This window comes from Aptenodytes patagonicus, chromosome Z (assembly GCF_965638725.1).
Source record: "Aptenodytes patagonicus chromosome Z, bAptPat1.pri.cur, whole genome shotgun sequence".
Taxonomy (NCBI): domain Eukaryota; kingdom Metazoa; phylum Chordata; class Aves; order Sphenisciformes; family Spheniscidae; genus Aptenodytes; species Aptenodytes patagonicus.
This window is the reverse complement of record NC_134982.1, coordinates 53,462,658-53,485,131: the sequence shown is the minus strand read 5'-3', so window position 1 is coordinate 53,485,131 and position 22,474 is coordinate 53,462,658. Positions and strand designations below refer to the sequence as shown.

The following is a 22,474-nucleotide window of genomic DNA, read 5'->3' as shown; positions in this document are numbered from 1 at the left end:
ATGACAACATGAGACAAATGCTATAGAAATGTTTGCTGTATACTGAATGTATTGTATTTAGGAGTGTACAGAAACATCACTAAGCTGCTTCTATTACACCAAGACAGTCATTTCAACAGATTAGTCCTTTCCTTTGGTATAACTCTATGTCTTGCTGCTTATGGTCCTTTTAAGCGCATAAACTAGCCAAGCATAATTGACTTCTTTCTCTTTTAATAATTAACTCTCGATACAGTCAGCAAACACAGTGTTCCAAGATACAATGTCCAATTCCCTTTCACTCACATGCTTGAAGATAGTTGCAAAGCTGAGGAACTGCAGAACAGGAGACCTGAGACATCCACAAGACAGAAAGGAGTCCTTAGCTGTATGCCTAGGCAGGCAGTCACCAGTGAAACACTATCGGTTTGGAGCTTCAAAAGAACATCTGCTTGGATAAAATGAACATATTCAGATTACCCATGCAACCTTCCTATGAGTGATACATGGAGGCAGAAAGGATCTAACTGAATACAGGACACTAATCAAAATATAAAATCAAAAAGTTGGTAAGAAAATATTTGTTTACTTATCGTTCAGATGTTGGAAAAAGCACTTAGCTAAATTACAATGTTTGCATTCCTTTTATAGGTAATTTCTTATTATTTACACAAAAAAATGTCCACTGTATGTATCTGAAGACAGATAAGACTCATTCCGTTATTTGCTTGCATTACACTTTTCTAAAGTTGTCTTCTCTGTCTCTCTGTCTCAACCAGATAAACATCTTAATCTATTCCTATTAATTAAACAGTACGGTGAGCTTCAAAACTGAACTTTTGCTGACTATTGATTAGATTACTTTTAGCAAAGGTAGCATGTTGTTTTACTGAAAAAGCTGGCAGGTTACTTGGAAAACAGAATATTCACTTGAATTCTTAGTGAATGTTTGGGCTCACTGTATTTGAAAACCTTTCCTGTTTGTCATTATTCATGTGGTTGCCTAAATACTGAAAAATAGTTAATTGTGCATTTCGATACCGTTGACTACTTTCTTAGTCTTTTGTGTTTTACTTCAAGCTCAAGCTTTAAATACCCAGAAATATTTAAGAATCTCAGTTTTCATTAAAAGAAATGTTTTCAATCCTTGTGATTGCAGAGGAAAAGCTGAAAAGAAACAGAGGAACAAAGCAGAGACAAGTAAGTAAACTCCACGTTTCCCCACTTTCTGACTATAGCACAAAAAAACCCCGACAAACCAAAACCAGTAAGTTTGGTGACCAATTTTCTTGAATTCAGTTGCAATTTTGTATTTCCAAATTTCAAAGCAGAGGCTATGTAGCAACTGTTCAAAACACTAAGTCTATTAAAAGGCTATTAAAAGGCTATTTCTGTCTTGAAAATACATTTTTTCCACAGCAGAAATTTGGGCAACTAGATGGACCATTATTTAAAGTTTCTATGCGAGACGCTTAGTCTTGTACGCACTTCCAGGGTCGTTGTTAATATTAACTATAAGGGCAATTACATAAAGGCTATGTGTCTCAGAGACATCTCAGATACCTCAGAGAACTAGGACATGAACTTGGCATTGGAGGCAACACACAGGGCTGTTTACTTTCCCCTGGGACTGGAGAACATTTCTGGATAGTCTTACCTGTTCTTTTACTGACTGCATGCTTCCTGTGTTCTTTCTCTCTCTCTCCAGTAAGTCCCCTGCCTTCCAGAGCTAGTCTGCATGTGCCCACAAAGCTGTGGACATGTAGTAGCCCTGTGTCTGAGGTGGCAGCTCCATTGTTTTGTTTTCCCTTTTCTAAGAGAACAACCCCAGACCAGAGCCAGGCAAAGAGGAAGGGAGTTCAGACTGAGAAGAGCTAGCCTAATCTAGCCTACTAGATAGCCTACTCTATTCATTAGAGTAATACTTTTTGGCATAGAATGACTCTCTTCAGATAAACAAATGAAGACTAAGGACTAGAAGTACCTGATTGCCCATTAATTAAAACAAGGCTGAAGGAATTACTCAGTGATTTCAAGCTATTTGCTCAAATGCCCTTTCCAAGACCTCAGGGAAAATATCCTGGAGCATACTGACTCATTGGAATAAGTACATTTATTTCTGACCATGAAGAGATACAAATCTGGGTACACATGCAGCAAAATTCCACTGTGTGAAACTTGGTGAAAAGAACGCAAAGGAGAGATAACACAGTCAAATTTCAAGCACTTATCTCTTACTCTGACAGAGGGCCTTCACAAAAAAAACCCCAAACCCAACCATGCCAAAACTCAACAGTAGATGATATTGTAAGAAGAATACAAAGGTTTTGCTTAGACTGCAAATTAAGCATGCATTTGAAAAGATCGGGAACAACCGAGTTGTTTGCATTTACAGCTAAATAGTAAGTTATCCATCACAGTGTATGAATAATTATTTTTTCTAAAGTGCCTTGAGTTTGTCTAGATTTAAGAAAATATTTCACTGTCCTGAGCAGCTCCTTCATTTGGATTGTGGATTAAATTCCTGTGCGTGTACCTTTTGTGAATGTTTTGGAGAATCCTAAAGTCCAGTAATCAAAAGCAAGCTAGGTGGTACCGCTAGGATACTGCAGCCAAAAGCAGGTATCAGGCTTGTCATTCCAGGCATAGGGCAGGTCATGGCAGTATGGGTTCTGGACTGCAGCTGACTGTATGACTGTAGTCTCACTCAGAGAGGTGCATACTCTTTCTTAATAGTCACTCTTTCCTAATATTCACTCTTTTTCTTCTCCATTTATATATTCTACATTTTCCCTTTCGTTTCCTTTGTTTAACTTATATTTAATTTTTCTGCTCCATAAACAGTGTTTTGCTCGAACAATTTAAAACAAGAGATTGGTGGGCCTTTCCACGCACATTCAAACGTGAAAAGGGTGAACCTAAATTAATCCTGAAACAACTCTGAAGACCAAAATTGTTTCATGTAGCCTGTTTAGTCTTTTGTCTGTTTTATTCTACTATGAGTTCTCACTTATACACCATGGCTATATTTGGCAATAGAAGTAATATAAGAATGCTATAGCCAGCCTATTATTTATTATGTTTACTTCTGATCTTGCCTAAAAGAAAACTAGGGCTGAGTCTAGTCTTACATCATCATCCCTTTTATTTATTTTCTCTTAAGATTGTATCTATGTGTTTATTGGTTCAGTTTATAAACTCTGCCATTTAGACTTCCCCCAGAGCTAAATTTACTGTCTGGAGCTATAGTGAATCTTGCATGCTTGTACATATGGCAAAGAAAAATTAGCAAACGTTTGCAAGTCATAGTCGAGGAGAACTTAATAGCCATGAAAGTCATGAGGTCTTCTGTTAGTGCTCTTGGCCAGTAAATAACAACATTCTGAGAAAGCCAGAAAGTCAATGAGGGAGCCATATGAAGTGAAACACAAGGTGTTTTAATGGCACATCTATTGTAAGAGTAAATTTGTAGCTACTTTCATTTTTTTAATATATTAAAGAAAAAAAAAATTGGCCTGATATGTGACATGACATAATAAATCAGCAGACTTCAGGATAACTAAGAATGTCACTTTACAAATTAGAGAGTTCAGAAAGTGATGGGTTTAAAAATTTTGTTTAGAACTTTAAAATGTCATGCATTACATACTTTAACTTGGTTTATATGTTTGTATGCAATTAATGCCACAATGCTTTCATTTTTAAACTGCTCTTTCACCTATACAACATTACATATGCTTTACAGTACATACAAGATCCTGCTTGCTGCAAAAAATCCACAAGTTAGTATATTCACTGAATATTGTTAAAAATGTAAACAAGCTTGATGAATGTACCAAAAGTACAGCCTGTCAGTAAACTATTTCTGAACTACAGGATGAAGGTCACATCATTTAGAAAAGCCTCCCAGACTGCTGAAGTGCTCCTGAATCCTAGATTGTCACATAAGGAGTTTCAACTATTTGTAGTAATCATGGCTGAAACTTTAAAAAGGAGACTGGTCGATGTTACACATATTAAGTTGCAGGCATCTTGCATAATCTTCACAAGTCCTCCTCTATGACCATTTGAAAATAGGGCAATTAATGGTTGCCTGAAATACAAGTCAATAACTGTTATGCTATAAAGGTTTTTTTCCAAATCTTAGTATGTGCTTATGCATGATTTTGTTTGAGACTTCAGGGTACTATTATAAATAAAGAAAATAATATAAAGAATGCAAAGTTATTAATTGCCATTTATTGCAAATGCCAGAAAGTCCTAAGGCGAAAACTGGCTTTTTCAGAAGATGCAGAAGGTTCACAGTATATTGCCTGAAATTTGTGTATGTTCATCAGACTGTCCAAACCTGTGGAGGATTAGATGATGGTCTCAAATTCTATTGGACCAAAAAAACAACTCAGACAGCAAAGAAGAACATATTTGGTGCATCTTACACATGCATGGTACTTAACATACTTTCATAATATACATATGATACTATAGATTTAACTGTTTGTTTCCTTCTTTTTTAGGATTTGCCATGCTACAATAAACAATCTAGACAAAATTTTGACTCCAAGTTAAAACAAAAAGAAGTGTCAGATTGTTTCTTGAGTTTATAACTTCTTTTATTTGTTCTTCGGATACTTTTTAAAGTTCTACATTTCCATCTTCTATTTAATTGTCAATGTCTTTTTCATTCTGCTGTCACCCTGGCCACATTCTTTACTCCGAATGAACTCCTCTGTCCTTATAAACCGCACAATCTTTTTTACTCTTTACTCCCTTTTTCTTTTTTATACTGTTCTGGGCCTTTGTATTCTAGTAAACTCCAATATGGTATTTTAAGAAGTTCTCAAATTAATTGGTGGAATTGTAATTAGCTTATTAACTTCCAGTCTCTGTCTTAAAACTCATTATTAATTATATTAATGTATTGTATTTTATATCTCTGAAATAGCTAATCTATTATTTCCCCCCCGAAGCATGCTATGCACGTGGCTTTCAACAATTGCTGGAGGAATAGTGGTGCTGTGTGTCTCTCTGAAGATCTTCTTCCCATATTTCTGGGAAGATCTGATCTACTTCTTGAGGCGGAAGAGATTAAAAGCAATGGTAAAGAAATGGGCAAGCAATGGAATTCTCTCCGTAATTGACCTTTTCATGCAGAGAGCGGGAAAGATTCCCCACAAGCCGTTCCTCATCTACGAAGGGAAGGTGCACACCTATCAGGATGTGGACAGGAGGAGTAACAGGGTAGCACAGGTCTTCCTACACTATGGGAATCTGAAAAAAGGCGACACTGTGGCCCTGCTGATGGGTAACGGACCTGACTTCATCCATGTCTGGTTTGGGCTGGCCAAGCTGGGCTGCGTGGTGGCTTTTCTCAACTTCAATGTCCAGTCTAGATCTCTCCTGCACTGTGTTAATACATGTGCAGCAAAAGCACTGGTGATAGGAGAAGGTAAGTTCTGTATTGTGTTTGACTTACTGCTGACTTTCTACTGCTTTATCCTTTTTATCAAAAATAGAAAATCAGAGCCATTCGAAGCTGCAAGCACTTCATTTATACCTACACATGTGCTGGCTAAAAAAGAGGTGAAAGACAGTCTTGTTTAATTTTAAAGTGTATAAGCACCAAAAATATACATATGGTATATGTACCAAGCTTTAAAACAAATGTTATAACATACCAATTAACTTAAGTCCTATATATTAGCGTCACCAAGTAAGATTAGGGAGTTTTACCTATTACAATTAAAGCCATGTGAGAAGTATATGGAAATTAAACATCATGGGTTTTTTTTCACTGTCCAACAGGTGGGTTAGTCCTGCTGTGGGCTGTGGTAGGTTCACTGTACGCAGTGGTAGGGTATATAATTCCAATACATGTAATCAGGTCTGTAGTTGTAACTATTTTAATAATAAGCATATAATTTTTTTTAATTTGGCAGATTGTTTGGGATCAATAGAGAAAGAATTTGTTTTTCATCTCTGGAAAAATAATGTTGCTATCTGGCTGATGAGCACCAGTTCTCCTTTCCAGCATGTTCACACTATACCAGACAAACTAGACAAGGTGCCAGATCACCCTGTTCCATCTCACCTTAAAATTGTCGCTAACACAAGAAACACAGCTATGTATATCTTCACATCGGGAAGTACAGGTGAGGATGCGTACTAACAAAGTACAACTGCAGCACTCTGCAAATTAAGGTGGTATAAATTTAGCAACAAGACAGGCACACAAAAAGAACTTGAATTTTTAAGTCAAGATAGGGAGGATTTAATTTATTTAAAAGCATAGTACACTTTAAACCATTTTTGCCTTGGCATAACAAGGGCATACTTCCAGTTAGTGAACTTTCACATAGCTATTCCATGGCTGAACTTTATTACTTAACTATAAGGCAAATAAAGTCAGTCTCTAACAGCTGCTCAGATTCCATAGTGACAGAATTTCACAGGTCTATCCTAAAAAGAAAAATGGTCAGCACAAGTGCTTGCGCCTTGGGAGAAAACTTTTCCTCTGAGACTGGCCTGAATAATGAAGCTTCACCTTACTTCACTGGGAAGGAAGGGGGAATCCTTCCTTTTGTCAAGACAAACAACTTTGTAAAAGTTATTCCTATTGCAAACAGCAGTTGAGTGGCACAGTGACTCTTCAGAAGCTCTCCCATTCTCACTTTGTGGTGACGGAACACTGTGTGCAGTTGGCCTGCACTCGCCTGTGAAGGCTATGGACTTTCCGCCCCAGACAAAGCAGACAAGAGGATTAAACAGCCTTACAGGCAAAAAGACTGAAGAAGCTGAGAGACTAAGAAGATATACTCATGAGCTAAAGACTGAAGGACAGGACAGACAAAGGCTCAGAAGAAAAGACTATTCTCCCTGTACATTCCAAACATAATTCTGTATGCAGCAAAATTGTCAATGCAAGCAGTACATTTATAATTATTTGCTCTTCTCCCTTTGACAGGTTTCCCAAAAGCTGCTATCATCACTCATCTAAGAGCTCTATCTGCCTGCTTAGCATTTACTCAGTGCGGTGCAGTTTCTCAGGATATTATGTATCTCACTCTTCCCTTGTACCACATCAGTGCTTCTCTTCTTGGCATCGGTGGATGCATTGAATTAGGTAATATTTAACTTCTAGTGAAGTTTCATTAACTTGAGAATGCTGTAACATTTTATTACTTGGTGAGTCACTCTGTTTGGTGAGTAACTCAAATATTATGTCTACCAATAGACTTTTGTCATTTTCTCATTTTTATCACCTTCTCTAGTCTGCAAACAATATCTAAGATACATGCATAGTTTTTGAAGCTTAGAACAGACACCAACTGTTGCATAGATCCAACATGACATGACTTGAGGTCTGTGTATCGCTAATACCACCGCATATATATAGGTTTAACCTGAAATTATATTTGTATCCTACACCTTAAGTCTAAAAGGGCATTCACATAGGCATCTGAGAAGTCAGGCTTGATTTTTAGTGTCAAAAGGTACAAATGCTTTGTGGAAGCTTTAACTAACCTTCAGAATAAGGTCAACTAAACGTGTTTTGGAGCTTTCTGAGTCACGTGTTTGAGTAACACCTACAGAACTAGATTCATGATATTAAAGTGAAAGAAAAGAAGAATGACAGAGCCTCCCCTTTTGATTCTGATACTGGGAGTTATTTGTAGAGGGCTAGCAATCAGATATTTTTTCAGATATGTCCTCCTTTCCTATCCTTAGAGTCTTGCCCACATACTGGTTTTTGGTATGATAAGTATATGTCTAGACTGTTTTAAAAGCCATTTCAATGCTTTGTTTCTTCAGGAACAGCATGGGCAGGCATGCTGGGCTACAGCAACTGATAACAAGACTGCTGCTGCCTAACAGAAACACAAAAGGGATGGGAAAAGTAGTGTATAAAAAGTTTTGAAGCTATGATTTGTCTTGGAACAGAAAAAGTAGGGTAACAACTTTCTTAGGTGGGCCGTTCAGACGGGGACTCTGGGTGGCCTGGGATTTGAATGACAAGGCTTTGAGGTGAGTAAGGCTGAAGAGCTCTGAGAGGGCTTCAAGTCTTGCATGAGATGGTACCTGGGTCACGGAGGAACTGGCAAGTGAGGAGCAAGTGGACTAGAAGGGATTCAGAACTTGGAAGGCACAGGAAAGCTTTATGTGGGACAAACAAAGAAAGGAATTTTGGAAAGGATAGGAACAGGGAAATTTGTAAATTCTTGCCTGACAACACTTAGAAAAAACTGTGAAAAAAGGGATGGGGTGGCAGACATGAGAGGTCTAGGATGAGGTGGCTTTTGGAATGGAAATCTCTGAAGGAACTTTAGGGCCACAGAAACAAAAAAATGAGGATGATGAGTTGACAAGAAACAGGAGAAGGGGAGTGAGACAGAAATAATAGAGACTCTGAGCCGGTTTCCCTTCCACCACTTCTCACACAAATAGAGAATCTGCGACCTATCTTATCCCCCATCCCAAGCCCTCTTTTTTCAGAGTTACACCAGTCACCATCTTGACAGAAACAAAACCTTTAGGCTTTGACCTATTCCTAACAACTGGAGACAACTAAAAGGTTCACTTCTAGTGCTTCTGATACTGTAAGCTTTTAGTTACTACTCAGAAAAAGAAGCAAGGCTCCATTGTGCTAGTCACATTTAACAGAAAGATCATGCTGGAAATAGCTTACAGTTTATTTAAATAGCTGAATTTATCATTAGTTGAATTAAGAGAATGACAACTTTTTTTTTAACAACAGTGGTAGAAAATAAGATCAATTTTTAAAGGTTATTTTGAATTTTCTTGTCTGTTTTCATCACCTAGGAGCAACATGTGTTTTGAAGAAGAAATTTTCTGCAAGCCAGTTTTGGAGTGACTGTAGAAAATACAATGTGACACTGTTCTTGTACATAGGAGAACTCTGTCGCTACCTCTGTAACCAGCCCAGTGTAAGTTCTTGTTTGCAAATGCAGCTCTAAAATATAGCAAATCTGTATTTTATAAGTCATATAGATTTACCCATTTCTCAATGGTATAGTATTTTTAATGTTTGATAGGTTTTTTCCAGCGTATACAAAATTTGGGTCTTGTGTTCCTTGTAGTTCTACGATAGCAATCAAGTTTATAACAGCAAATGTAGTGGTTACACAGAAACAAGCCTGTCAGGATGGCACAGTTATGCCCAGACACTAACAGAAATTCCTCTGTAAAGACAAGTTTGTTAGCTTTTTATCTGAGTGATAGGCAAGTGGCAGGTCAGTAAGGAAAAGGAATAAGCAGTAAATGCTTTATTGGACTCAATGATCAAATGAGAGCATGAACCAGATTAAATCAATAACCAGCTGCACTGCACTGCTCCAAAGTAGTTACTTATTAAGAGAAGGCTACTTAGTTCAGTATTTAGTAGCTGATAATTAATTTTTGTATGGCTTTGAAACTGCTGAATGAGGGGGTTTTGTTTAAATTTTTTTCTGAAGAGGTGTTCCAAAGGCACATTTTGTTCCACAGCTGTGTATATGATGACAAACTTATCTGTATAAAGCCATAGTACTAATAGTGTGGTGCAAAATCTTGGTCGCCCCTGGGATAACAGTCCTGACGAACATAGGAGCTAAATCATGATCAGATTTAGGACAAAAGTAAGATGTCAGCAAACAGAGCAGCAGCAGAAAAGCAAGTCTGAAAATATTTATTATATTGCAATGCTTGTTTCTCAATGATGGTGGAAAAGATTGGTTAATTCTCTTAATTTTATACTTGGGAGTTAGGAAGTTACTGAAGGGAGGTGACAAGAAGTATTCTTACCTACCACAGAAAACACCATGTACAAGCACAAGGTTCAAATGATCTCCAACTGCATTGGTCAGAGATTGGTGCAAGAACTAGCAACAAGGGAACATCTGAGAGAACCCACCAGATGGTTTGAACAGAGACTTATTATTGTGTGGTCCGGATGTAGGAGAGGGGTCAAAGACAAAAACGTGTTAGAGGGAACAAGCCAGGAAAGCTGTTGGCCAGAACTCAAGTCTGTACAAACATTATGTCAGTAGTCCATGGATCAAAAAAACCAAAGAATTAGCTAGGCCAAACTAGTTGTGTAAAGGTCTCTCATGCAGAAAAGGCAGGAAGAACTTTCTTTACTTGGCTCAATCACAAGAATTTAACAGAGAAGATATTGATATTTAACTGGCAACTGGTAAAACGAGGGAAAAACAGAAAGACAGCCTAGCTGAGTTGAGGAAGCTGAGGATGCCAACAGAAATGGATCAGGGTAAATGCAGAGTCCTGTCAAGATCGGGTATCTTATCGAAGTGTAATACATATAACCTCTAGTGTACCACACAGGTTCTTCCACAATGAAAGAAACCTGTGCAGGCTAATAAGCCAGCCAGCTACATTTCACCTAGACTCCTCGTGGTGTGGCCTGCCAGAGCACAGAAGTCCTGGTGTTACCCAGGACTAGTCCTACCTAGATGAGGGACCTGTTTGGAGTATGCGCTAGGTCATACCCAGTCTGTCCTTCCCTCCTTTCACAAAGCATGCCTAGGTCTCACACTGAAATTGGGAAAGAACATGGATTTGCAAACTAGGAGGATTTCTTGATACAGACAGAGACTCTAGACGCTACTCTCTCACCAAATATGTCTACAGCAATCTTACCCAGGATCCATGTACCTATTGGAATTAAATTTTAAACACGGTACCCCATAGAAGGTAACAAACAAAACAAATATATGTTGAGGAATGTTTTTAAAGAGAACCATACAACATTTAAAATAAAGATATTTTAAAATTCAAGGTAATGCAGGGAAGTCCTGCAGATTGTTATACCAGGGATGAAACAAGGTAAGTGTAACAGTTTCTCCTATGCTTATAATCTCTGAAGCTCCTGAGATTTACTCTAAGTCCTAGAGTTTCACCAGCTATTTTGAAAAGAAAAAAAAAAAAAATCCATTATTTCATCCTGAAGACCAAGTGCTGAAGAAGGGACAATATTAGGCATGAAGTAACTCTCCCAATCAGCCTGCCAACCGGTTCATAATTGGGTTTGATCACATACATGCGATCAAACCATGCTATTCCTTCAGGTTTACCATTAAAACTGCAAAAGAAAACAGAGCTTGTTAAGCAGAAGCAGGGAAGCCTCCATTCCTGTTTTTAACAAGTGGAGTTTAGTCTGCATTACAGCTGATCCTATTGTGGGAAATAATTTATCTGCCATAAAATGCAGCTCTGGATCAAATGAAATTGTCTGTTAATCCAGAGTTCACAGAACAATTTTATGTGAATATTTTTAAAGGTGAAAAAGACGAAACACTGATTCTGCTAAAATATTTCAGTGTAATTTTTAGACAATGTTCCATTTTGAAATCACCTTAATATTATTTAGAAATCAAATACATTTTTACAATTTTTAAAGTTTAAAATAACACTGAAGTGGAAATAAAATGCATTTATTTGGTTTGAAGAAACCTTTTCTGTGGACCTGAAATAATTTTATTTTCTGCTGTTATTCAGCCATGGCAGTAACTTAATCACTCAATCCCAACTACATCTCCCAAAAAAGTAGGGGACTTTTCCATAGGCAGAATCTTGACTATAGCATTATATATAGGGTGCTGAGCAGTCTGGCCCAATACAGAAAACATTTACGTAAGCAAGCATTTGAGTAGTTTGCCGCAATAATGGCATAATTGACATGTAACAATGACACGTTAACAACTATATTTTGACTGCAGATTTGATTACCATCTTTTCTGAATTTGGATTTAAGATTAAAAACTGCACCTAATCATATGAGACGTGGTAAGGAGCTTTAGGTCATTCTGCTACTTTTTCAGGTTCCTTAGGCAACATGACAGATGTGTAAAATTTACTACCAAATATCATTACATGTAGAACTGACCATAGCATGTCACAAGTGTTTTCTAAGACACAATTTTATTTATGCAGAAAAATTCCTTTCTTTGGTTCAGAAAGGAATTTCCATTCTATGGGAAATGGCATTTACTTAAAACCTATTTATTTACATTTTCAAGATAAAATAATTCTTTTAAACTTTGTAATATACATCTCAGTTATAGAATTTGTAAGTGAAAATACAAAGAAGAACTTCAGAAATAAAGTTTTCACCTTACGAAAATCCTTCAACCTCAGACCAACAAGAATTCTGATGATTTTCTGTTTGATTTTTACAAAATGAATACCCTTCTGTATTTTAGTCAAAGTGGCAGTTTCTAATGGAAAATTGTTCTATTAAAACATTTTAGATCAGCTCTAGGTATTTAGACCCACTTTTCTCAGCTGCAGAATGTTTCTGTTTGGCTTTTCACAGAAAGAAGAGGACAGAGTTCACAAAGTGCGCATTGCTCTAGGAAATGGTATCAGACCTGCTGTCTGGAAAGAATTTCTGATGAGGTTTGGCCCAATTAAAATATTTGAATTCTATGGATCCACAGAAGGAAATCTTGGTTTCTTGAACTATACTAATAAAATAGGAGCTGTGGGCCGTGCTGGTATCTTCTCAAAGGTAAATGTAATCAAATCAACCAACGAACCAATTAACCAGTCAACCAGAAAAAAGCAGATGAAAGGCAGAAATTATAAAGAGCACAAAAGTGTACAAGGAAGAACCTGCTTACTACAGTCCAGATGTAGCAAAATTTGGTTCATAGAAACAGAAACCTTATTCTTAGCCCCTTACTTGACTCTGTTCTCTGTACATATATTGTGAAGAATAAATATACAGAACAAGTCCACACAAGCTGAAGCTACTGTTTCATGTATCCAACTTTTTCCTCAGAATATAAAAAAAACGCCTGACTGTATAGAAGTGCCTATCCACAGGACTGCTTAATGATGTTTTTTGTTGCAGTTTACTTATCATCCTGAAAACCCACAGATATTAAGTGATGAGGCAGAAATTAGTTTTGATTTGACTTTTGGTATGAATCAGGAGATACATGTTCCAGAGCAAACGTACACAAATTTACTCTTTGACTGCATCTTCACTCATTAAAACCAGCGTCACACTTTCTTCTCTGAAAGAAGATAAGCAAAACAAAAAAAAAATTAAAATTCTTAGCAAATAAAGGAGAGAAATATAAATCTCAAGATATCGGAACTATAAACTTTATATAGATGACTACTGTTGAAACTCCCATTGGAGATACACATCTTCCACCCATAAAAATGCCTTGACAGTCTCAAATGCTTTTCCTATTTGTACAGACTCTTGGTGAATCATGAACATTATACTACAATAAAATACTGTTCAAATGATACTAAAGATTCAGATCAGTAAACATCAAAACCAGATTAATGACTTTCAAATTATTTATGCTTTTAATCTGAGATGCTGAAAATGCCTTCCCATGGCCATAATAACAACTCTGCAATGCTTCTGATATTTTAGCAAGCTTAACTATGTGGACAGGCGATGAAGGCAGGAAAGCCTAAATCAAGCCATTGAGCTGTAAGTTTCCACTTGGATCTGGCTGGAGTAATTTTTGAGATGTCTGTAAATTGAATTTTGATTTTTTGTCAGAGAATCTTCTTGATTTGCATTCCAGTAATGTTAAGCCTCTACATAGAAATGGATGGTATTTTTAAAGCAAAATTCACAATTTGATCAAAAGCACTGTTTCACTTTACTTTATATAAATGACTTGAATCTGACCATACTCTAAAAGAATGGATTTCTTTTTATCGATAAAGGAGATGAACACTTCCATCTGTATATGTATACTTAATGTTGCTTACCATGATACAAACACTTTCTGACAATTGCTTCTCAGAATACTGTCAATATATTTCAGGCTGTTCCAAATCTTCCAAAGTCAATAGGGTACTACCCATTAATTCAAAGCAATTTTTATCAGACCAACTGGAAAGTAAGACAGTGAGGCTTTCAAGTTTGCATATGCACTTTTTTTATTTAGTTCCTACATTCTTTTGAGTTGTTGAAATATGATGTCTGGAAACAAGAACTCATGAAGGATGAAAATGGAAGGTGTAAGAAAGCACCCATAGGTAAGGAAAAATACTAGTTATCTATTAACTAACAGATACCTCAATTTAGATGGTGATATTTTGAGGCAGGGATTAACTCTCTGTTCTGTGAGCAACAGGTTATTGACATACACTCAGAACTTGAAAATGACACAGGAAAAATATATTATCAATAGGTCCATATGAGGATCTATTGCTAATATACCTAATAACATATCCAGATATTTATAATATACCCAAATATCAAAAAATACAATAATATAATAACATAATCAATATTCTGGGCTCAGAATGTTTTTATTCTCACCTGCAAAAATTTGTTCATATTCCTGAACAAATCAGATTTCTTAGTGCTGCTTTTTTTCCAAATAAAATGGACACAGTAATTCCTAGATATGCTGTGTTCTGAGACCAGATGTTTACAGATGCTTTCTAATTTCCAAATTTAAAGTTCTGAGGAAGAACAGTACCATTTCAAAATCTGGATAATATTTTTCATATTTTTACATTTAGTGACCAAAACAGAATTAACTATTTAGTACCTAGAGTTGCATAGAATCTCCAAACATCTACTTAGATTGGAATACTCCTACTCAAAATGCTGAAGCTCCCAGGCTGAAAACAGGATGGACTCACAGCTGAGAATATCTTCAAGAAAAATCCTGAAAACTGACTCTCACAAAAGACATAGCACTGCATTTTACTAAAGTCACATTAAATATCTGTGTGTCTGTGTACACACGCATGAATCCATGAGTGTCAAAGTTAACAGTTCTGGCAAAAAGGTTTCCAACATCACTATTTAACATCACTAGTTTTAGTATGTAGATTTAACTATCATTGAGATAAAATTCCAGAAGGCAAAAAAGAGGCTTGTACAGCTGACCTAAATGATAATATTTGTCATGCTAATGTCAGATCTCAATGACGCATAGTAGTACTGGTCATCAAAGCAGCAATTATTATTAGTTACTTCTGATAATATATTATATTCTGGTAGTAGTACTGGAAACCAAAGTACCAATTATTAATTATTTCTGATAATACATTATTTGCTGATAATATCTAAATCAAGCAATAGAATGATTTTTTTTTTCTTGAAAAGAGCTTGCTTCCTCACTACAGTTACATTATAAACTGGACAAAAATTCTTGGTTTCCCAGTGAAATTGATAAAATGCCCAGTTTCATGACACAACTAGAAAAATTTTGCAGATTGTTACACATATTTTTCCATTAACTCTGAAGCCATCACTCAATGTAATGTAGGACAGTAATGACAGTGAATTCCCAAATTGGAATAGAGAATCATCCTGTAAAATTGACTGGGGCTTAGGAAAACTTTGTTTAAATTCAACATTTTTGGGTTTTTTTTTCTGTTGTTATAAAGCACGCATCCTATTTGCAGTGATGCCAGCTCCTCTTCTGAACGGTAATAACAGTTTTCATTCCACTTTCCACATTTAGAGTTCAAAACAATAAAGAGGATTTAATATAAGAGGCAGATATGCAGCTATGAAGAAAACTATTTGTTTGAAAACATCTCCATACATCTATTGAAGGAAAAACAATGAAAACCTTTAGAAGATAGAAATGTCTTTTAACCTCAGGGACAGACTGAGAAATAAGCCAGTACCTATCACAGATAAAGAATAATAAAAAAGCATTTTAAAAGGGTATTCTGAGCCAATTCCAGTGAAGTCAATGGAATTTTTGCCCTTGATATAAATGGGACTTATACAGTCAGCAGCAAGGAGTGATGCTCAGTAGGGATAGGCTGCAGACTCCAGGGACTCCCTGATGTTCAGAGGCCCAGGCACGTTATGGCTTACGTGTGTTTCCACACCAGTACAGTGCTGAGAGCAGTAGCAACCCTGTCCTCCAGAAAAACATAAAGCACAAGAGGTTAGGTGCTATGTTTTGCCCCCATGTGTATTGTTGAACTACCAGCACCCTTTTCAAATGACAGAATAGTCATTCTTTCATTGGGCAAATGCTTTGCCAGGGTAAGTGATGTACACTGTACTCCAAAAAGCTCTTCCCTAAGGTCTAGCTTTTCAGAACAGAAGGAAGCAAAATTATGTTCCCTCTTCCACTCACCTATTTCTGCTGTTCAGGAAATAGTTATGGAAATGTAGCAATAAGATGAGCAGAACAGATGTGACTTTCCAAAAGATTTTTAATGATACTTTATGTTCTAAATAACTCACTGTAAATATGGGTTTTGCATCCCCTTTTCATGGCCTGCAGGTAAGCCTGGTCTTCTAGTTGTTCAAGTCACTCAGGATGCCCCATTTTCTGGATATGCTGGAAATAACGAAGCCTCAGAGAAGAAACTCCTGCGTAATTTGTTTGTGAATGGAGATGTGTATTTTAACACAGGAGACCTCCTAGTGATGGATGAGGATGGCTTCCTCTACTTCACTGACCGGGTGGGAGACACTTTCAGGTATAGTACAGAGTTAACAGTAAATCCAGTGAGCTTGGAAGAAATCATACACATGCAGGACTGGATGACACACGTCAGACTTGAACCTGATGAATATCAATTGTGTTTTAACAGAAACAGTAATGATCACAATCAAAGTGCACCAAAGTTCACGCCAACACAGTAGAATTTTTCAAATTTAAGTCAAATGGCACTTCTATTTCTTTTAAGTTTGGGGTCTCAAATAAGATGGCGCTAGATCACAAAAGGATTTATCTGTCTACACTCTTCAGTTAAGAATAACAGTCATCCACATTATAAGTAGTGCTCCATCACATAGAGCCATGTATAGAATAAAAATTTGTTAGCTAATATCTACGTTATTTTAAAAAATATTTTCAACAGGTGGAAAGGAGAAAATGTTGCCACTGTAGAAGTCGCAGAGATCATTGGTATGATGGATTTTGTCCAAGAAGTTAATGTTTACGGTGTAAGCATAAAAAGTAAGACATTCCCTATAGTTTCAGAATACAAAATGAAAATAATAATTTCCTACTCTATCCTTGCTGTTCTTGCAACAGAATGCATACTTATATGTTAGGAAATAAATGGTGTCAACTCAGCAATTCAGGCTTTCCTACAGTGCTTTGAAATTTCAGTTTCAATAAAATGCTGTATTTAATAAACATGACATGCTGAAATTTTGTAATGAATGGCAGAAACATTGGAATGAATTAAAACTTGTAACACAGATGTGAGCAGTACAAAGTTATAAACTACAGAAGACCTCTCTTAGGCCACAGGCTTTCATCTGAAAAATGGTAAAACAGGGGGCATATTAGAAGATGACGTGTCTGAAAACACCTGTCACTATCTTGTAAGTACAGTCCTAGAAGATATATATTTTTTCATAATTGGAATGTTCCCAATCACATACAGTGCTTCATAAAAATATACAATACCATGCTGAAAAACTGTAGGCAACTAAATTACAAGATGAGGTGGAAAATTGCTCAGAAGATACATCCATTGAATGACCAGGCTGAGGAAGGCAAACTTTCTTGTGGTGCTGAATAGCTGTTCTGTTTCCTTTGGATGAAGGCAAACAAAGACTAGTGTTAAAAGAAACTAGTCACATGAAGAAGAAGCTATCAAAAGACAAGCTACTACTTAGCACTGAGAGATGGGAGACACAATGGATTCAAAGAAAGAGGATATATGAAAATAAAATTAACAAAAGGCCATAATCTGAATGGTTGATCAGCAGATGGCTGTCAAATGCCAATATGCTCATTTGTGAGAGATGGCATCCTCAAGTGCATGCAAATAAAACGGTAACCTAACTTGGAAAGCATATCTCATTTTCATCTACAGTTGGAGCTGACAAGAACTCTTCGAAGGGCTACTGCTATCTCAGGCAGTGAATAGCACATCAAAATAAAACCTCAAGAGTTTAAGAATAAAATCTAGATAGCATAGTCTTTCATATTTCTGAATCAACTTGAGTCTCAAATATTGCCAAAACAAACTTTATAGTATATTACCAATTAAACAACTGCAAGTTAATTTTCATGAAAAGGGAACACCCATATTTTATCCTTCCAGTGCCTTTGGCCACACCTCAAAGCTGCTTTTTCATTCTGTACAGATTTAACCGTGGCAGCTCATTTCTTCTAATTTAGATGTTTCCTCCATTTGGAATTTTTACTTGTGTTTGAATAAAAAGAAATCAGGAACTGTGTTATATCTTTTTTAAAAGGGTTTTTTTTTCTGTTTTCACATCAAACATAATTTGCTGCTTGTAATTAAGAGGCACTTCCCCTATTTGTCACTAATCTGTCTGTGGAATAGAGCAGAAAACACTCACCACTGCTTATACAACGTACAATAGCCACTAGACTTTATATAGACCAAGTACAGTCTCATACATGCCTATGTCCATCTTTTGCACTAGTCTTTGTGGAAGTGCATTCAGCTTTTTATTGAACTAATGACACTCTGATTTTGTTAGGCCACTATGTTACCAATGTTAAGATTGATCAAGGTAGGAAGAAAACCTAGCAGCCAGCTGCCAGCCATACAGAATTCCTAATAAAAAGAGGTCAGTGACATTTTTTTAATTGAATAAAAACACTGAAAGTAACTTTAAGTCTTCCAATATAACATATCCTGTATCTTATACTCGATGTCTGAGAGGATAGGGCAGATATTTCTGTGATCAATACTAAATCCCTCCAAATGTCATACAAGACTCACATACACTCTTACTTGTCATAATATTTTTCAATTTTTTTTAGACTATGAAGGAAGAACAGGGATGGCAGCTATCGTGCTTAAACCTGACCAACCCTTTAATGGAGAAAGACTTTATAAGCATGTTGTGGACTTCCTTCCAAGTTATGCCCAACCACGCTTTGTGAGAATCATGGTAAGACGATCAGTTGCCTCCTACTTGTATTTATCTTGTTTGACATGAAAATTGGTCTCTACAATCATGGAATACAAGAATTAATTTACAAACAGTTTCAAGAATTGAAACACAAAAGGTAATACTCGTCTGAATTATTGTTGCTATTATTATTATGAAATTAAACAAATATTTGATGAATTAAACTTATATTTTACTTTAAGGATCCATTCATACCTAAAAATCCTAGACGTGATTAATAACTTGGCAAAGTTGGATTATGTTTCAAAGCTCTTCACCTTTAACTAAGGTGTTCTTCTAGCCAATGGAAGACTAAGCAGATGCACATGGGTAATATTACACATAACAGTGTCCTCTTACAAAAGAATGACATGATCCATTTAAAACCTTTTCCTAATATGGTTGTTCTTGAAGCGATTATTATTCTTTGTTACTGACAAAGCATCAAAGAAATATCTAGTTCTTTGCAACAGATAGTAAGATAAATACTTTACAGTGAAGATCTCATAATCTGAGAACTAAAATGTACCCACATGCTTTAGAGTATAAAAGCAGAACTGGGATACAATTCTTTTTAAACGTGCACCTTAAAAGTGCAAGGATTACACCCCTTGTGTACTCCCCACAGGATGACCTTCTGCAACAGGACAGGAGAGCATGAACTGCAAAGAGCAGGAAAGGGCCCCATATTACATCTTCTGAAAATTTGTAGCAGACAGTTTTCTGCTGTTAGGGGATGCTGAGAGACATTCGGCAGTTTTGCCTCTGCCTAAATATTGACAAATTGCCTGAAAGGCAGAATTTTAATTGAGAACGAGATGGGAACGTAACAGAGTGAGTGAGACTGGAAAGGAAGAAGAGAAAAAGCATGTACACATTTAGAGAGAAGTGTAATTTTTAAGAATTGAAGAAAGCTGTTTTTTCACTAATAGGTTACTGTACTAACTAAATGTCTCTTCAAACGCAGTTAGCGTAGGTTATACTATCTATGGTGCCTCAGGACAGCAGTGCCCTCTTCCGGCAAAAACCTTTGGAACAGACTTGTGTTTATGATTCCATTAGATGGAGAAAATTTATACGGAGCTCTAGGGTCTATATATGTGGAACTGATTAAACCTGTTTGCATTTATGTGTTCTCTGACTAAAGCTTTTTTTAGCTAATTGAAGAGAGCTTACTACCAAAGATACTATCAGTAATAATTAATTAATATTTACACGTGTAAATTCTTATTAAACGAGATAAAACCAATTTTATAAAAAAATCAAAATGATAAAAAATGTTATTACTTTAAAAAACATCTTAGGGGAGGATAATAGGATGAATGCTGAACTCACAATTTTCTGAGTGGACAGAAAATGAAGTCCGTTCTGAAAAAAAAGTGTCTTCATCCTAATCAACAGTGACAAACAAAAATATGAAATTCTCAGGCAAAATTGGATTTAAGATAAAATCAATCTTGACAATTTTTCAGCAGTCCATAAGTAGGCTCTTTCTAATATGACTTGCAACCGCGGTTGACTGATTTTGTGAAAAAAAAAGACAGACTGAGAATTGCTCTTCTCAACCTCTCTGACTTGACTCTAGAAGAACAGCAGAGGCCCAGGGACAGTGATGCAAAGAACCAGGGTACTCCGAGGCTCTGAGATAGTAGTTTTTTCACTTGACTTTTGCTAACTTCATTTCTTGTTTGCAGAAAGAGGTTTCTAAGAGCATTCAGGGAGTGATTTCAGTTTTGCATTATTTGTGCTCTGTTTTGTTTTGGGTTTTTTGGTTTTGTTTTTGGTTTGGGGTTTTTTTTCAAAACTTGTATTTCCATGTAGAAAAATCTGACTTTATTAAAATAACATCAGGGGATCATTTAAACAGAAAATCTCAGCAATCTGTATTCATAATACACATTTAAAATATTTAATACCTGTCTTTATTAAACTTTTAATCTTATCATTGCAACTTTTTAAATAATTACCAAGACAAATTCGTGCTAGCTATTCAATTTGAAGAAATCCCGCTTGGTAATGATTGAACATTATTACCATCTGGCAGCTATTCAGTGCCTGTGTGAAATGACTTGGTGGTCTAAGCGTGGTTCCTATCATAAGTGCTGCCAAAACAGAGAATGAACTTGCAAACTTATTAGCAGTCTCGGCTCAGGAGCCAAAGACTAAATGATCTGGGAGTTGTGGAAATCGAGTAGCAGTGTGAAGAGGAAATCAGGTATGTTACAGATCAAGAGAGAAAAACAAGTAAGAACTGAAAAGTGGCCTGTTTCAGCATGAGAACTAAAAGAAAATGTTGGCTACGTTGAAAAACACCATGCAAGTAATAACAATGCTTGAGAATGGTGTGGTTTAAACTTTTCCCTTCATGTCAGCCACATTTTAAATGATATTATTTTATATACCACTTCTGCTCTTATACACTGACTATTGTGGGCAGACCAACTTGTTCATGAATTGGCATTTGAATAACTGCTGTACAGTAGCTGCTTACACAGAAAAATAACACAGGAAGGCATTTAACATGTTTGTATTTAATCTTTTAAATGAAGTTTAGCAGTTGGAAATCAGGGGAGAGCCAGTACCATAAAATCAACCAGCTCTCTGCAGAGCATCACCAAGTGTCCCATAAACTACAGATTTTGTGATCAGCTGCACTAACGAAAGTTAAAGAAAATGCTTATTTCGAAACAGAAACTTGCAAGCTTGCATGTGGCTTTGATAATGAGTAAGAAATAAAAGCTGCATTTAGATTTAGATTTCGCTGCACCTGTGAATCAGATCATTCTGTCTAACTGAAGACATTCTATAGTAAAATTGTATGATCCATTTTATTCAGTAATTGCATCATATTTTCACTGATATAGGCTGATATTGCAGTTGAATTATTTCTTTTTTAGGATGTTATGCAAATTACTGCAACTTTCAAGCATCAGAAAATGCATCTTGTGAATGAAGGATTTAATCCAGAAATTATATCTGAACCTCTGTATTTCATGCATGAACCTGCACATTCCTATATTCCTTTGACAAGAGAGATATACAAGAATGTGGTTTCTGGTGAAATACGTTTATAAAGCATACAAATAAAATTACAATACAGAAAGCAGATTTCAAATATACTCCTGCAATTATTTCAACAAAAGCCAGTATGCAATATTTGTTCTAAAAACATAAGATAATCAAATTAGTCTTACTGTGATAGAATCTGTCTCTTCATAAGACAGAGCCACAATAGTTAGTGCATTGTGTAAGCTGCACTACATCTGCTCATATTACTTCTAGGGCTCATATTACTTCCAGGACTCACACATGCAAATTTTAATTTTACATTTCTCACTGATTCAAATTATTTTTGTATAAGCCACCAGCATCTTAACTTAGTTGAATATCTTACTCCTTTAGATCATAATACTGATTCTGCTTTTAGAATGCATAAATTATTAGAGGAATAATGTCAGAGGCATTAATAAAATATAAAATGGGCAGTCAGAAACATCAGCAAAATACTGCACAAGCACTGCATTAGACTTCAGTTCAATATTTGTTAATTATATTATGTAATATTTAATTGCAATATTTTATGTGATGCTCAATTTCAGATTTTTATGGAAAATAAACATTCAGTGTCAAAATACA

General features: G+C 36.1%; 1 protein-coding gene across 4 annotated transcripts; it reads left to right on the top strand.

Annotated features, from left to right (window-relative positions):
• Nucleotides 1–257: 257 nt before the first annotated feature.
• Nucleotides 258–22,474, top strand: LOC143172334 (long-chain fatty acid transport protein 6-like). 4 transcript variants are annotated; one of them, XM_076361641.1, is made up of 13 exons: nucleotides 258–548; nucleotides 1,139–1,179; nucleotides 4,317–4,424; nucleotides 4,947–5,425; nucleotides 5,916–6,128; nucleotides 6,941–7,099; nucleotides 8,797–8,921; nucleotides 12,308–12,502; nucleotides 13,914–14,004; nucleotides 16,365–16,431; nucleotides 16,816–16,913; nucleotides 18,708–18,838; nucleotides 21,736–22,474. In XM_076361641.1, exons 3-13 carry the CDS (start codon nucleotides 4,342–4,344, stop codon nucleotides 21,910–21,912), a joined length of 1,818 nt encoding a protein of 605 aa, XP_076217756.1. In that variant the 5' UTR covers nucleotides 258–548; nucleotides 1,139–1,179; nucleotides 4,317–4,341; the 3' UTR covers nucleotides 21,913–22,474. The 4 variants fall into 4 exon arrangements, with proteins under 4 accessions (XP_076217756.1, XP_076217752.1, XP_076217753.1 ...); XM_076361637.1 differs by having other exon boundaries at nucleotides 16,233–16,431; XM_076361638.1 differs by lacking the exon at nucleotides 4,317–4,424 and having other exon boundaries at nucleotides 16,233–16,431.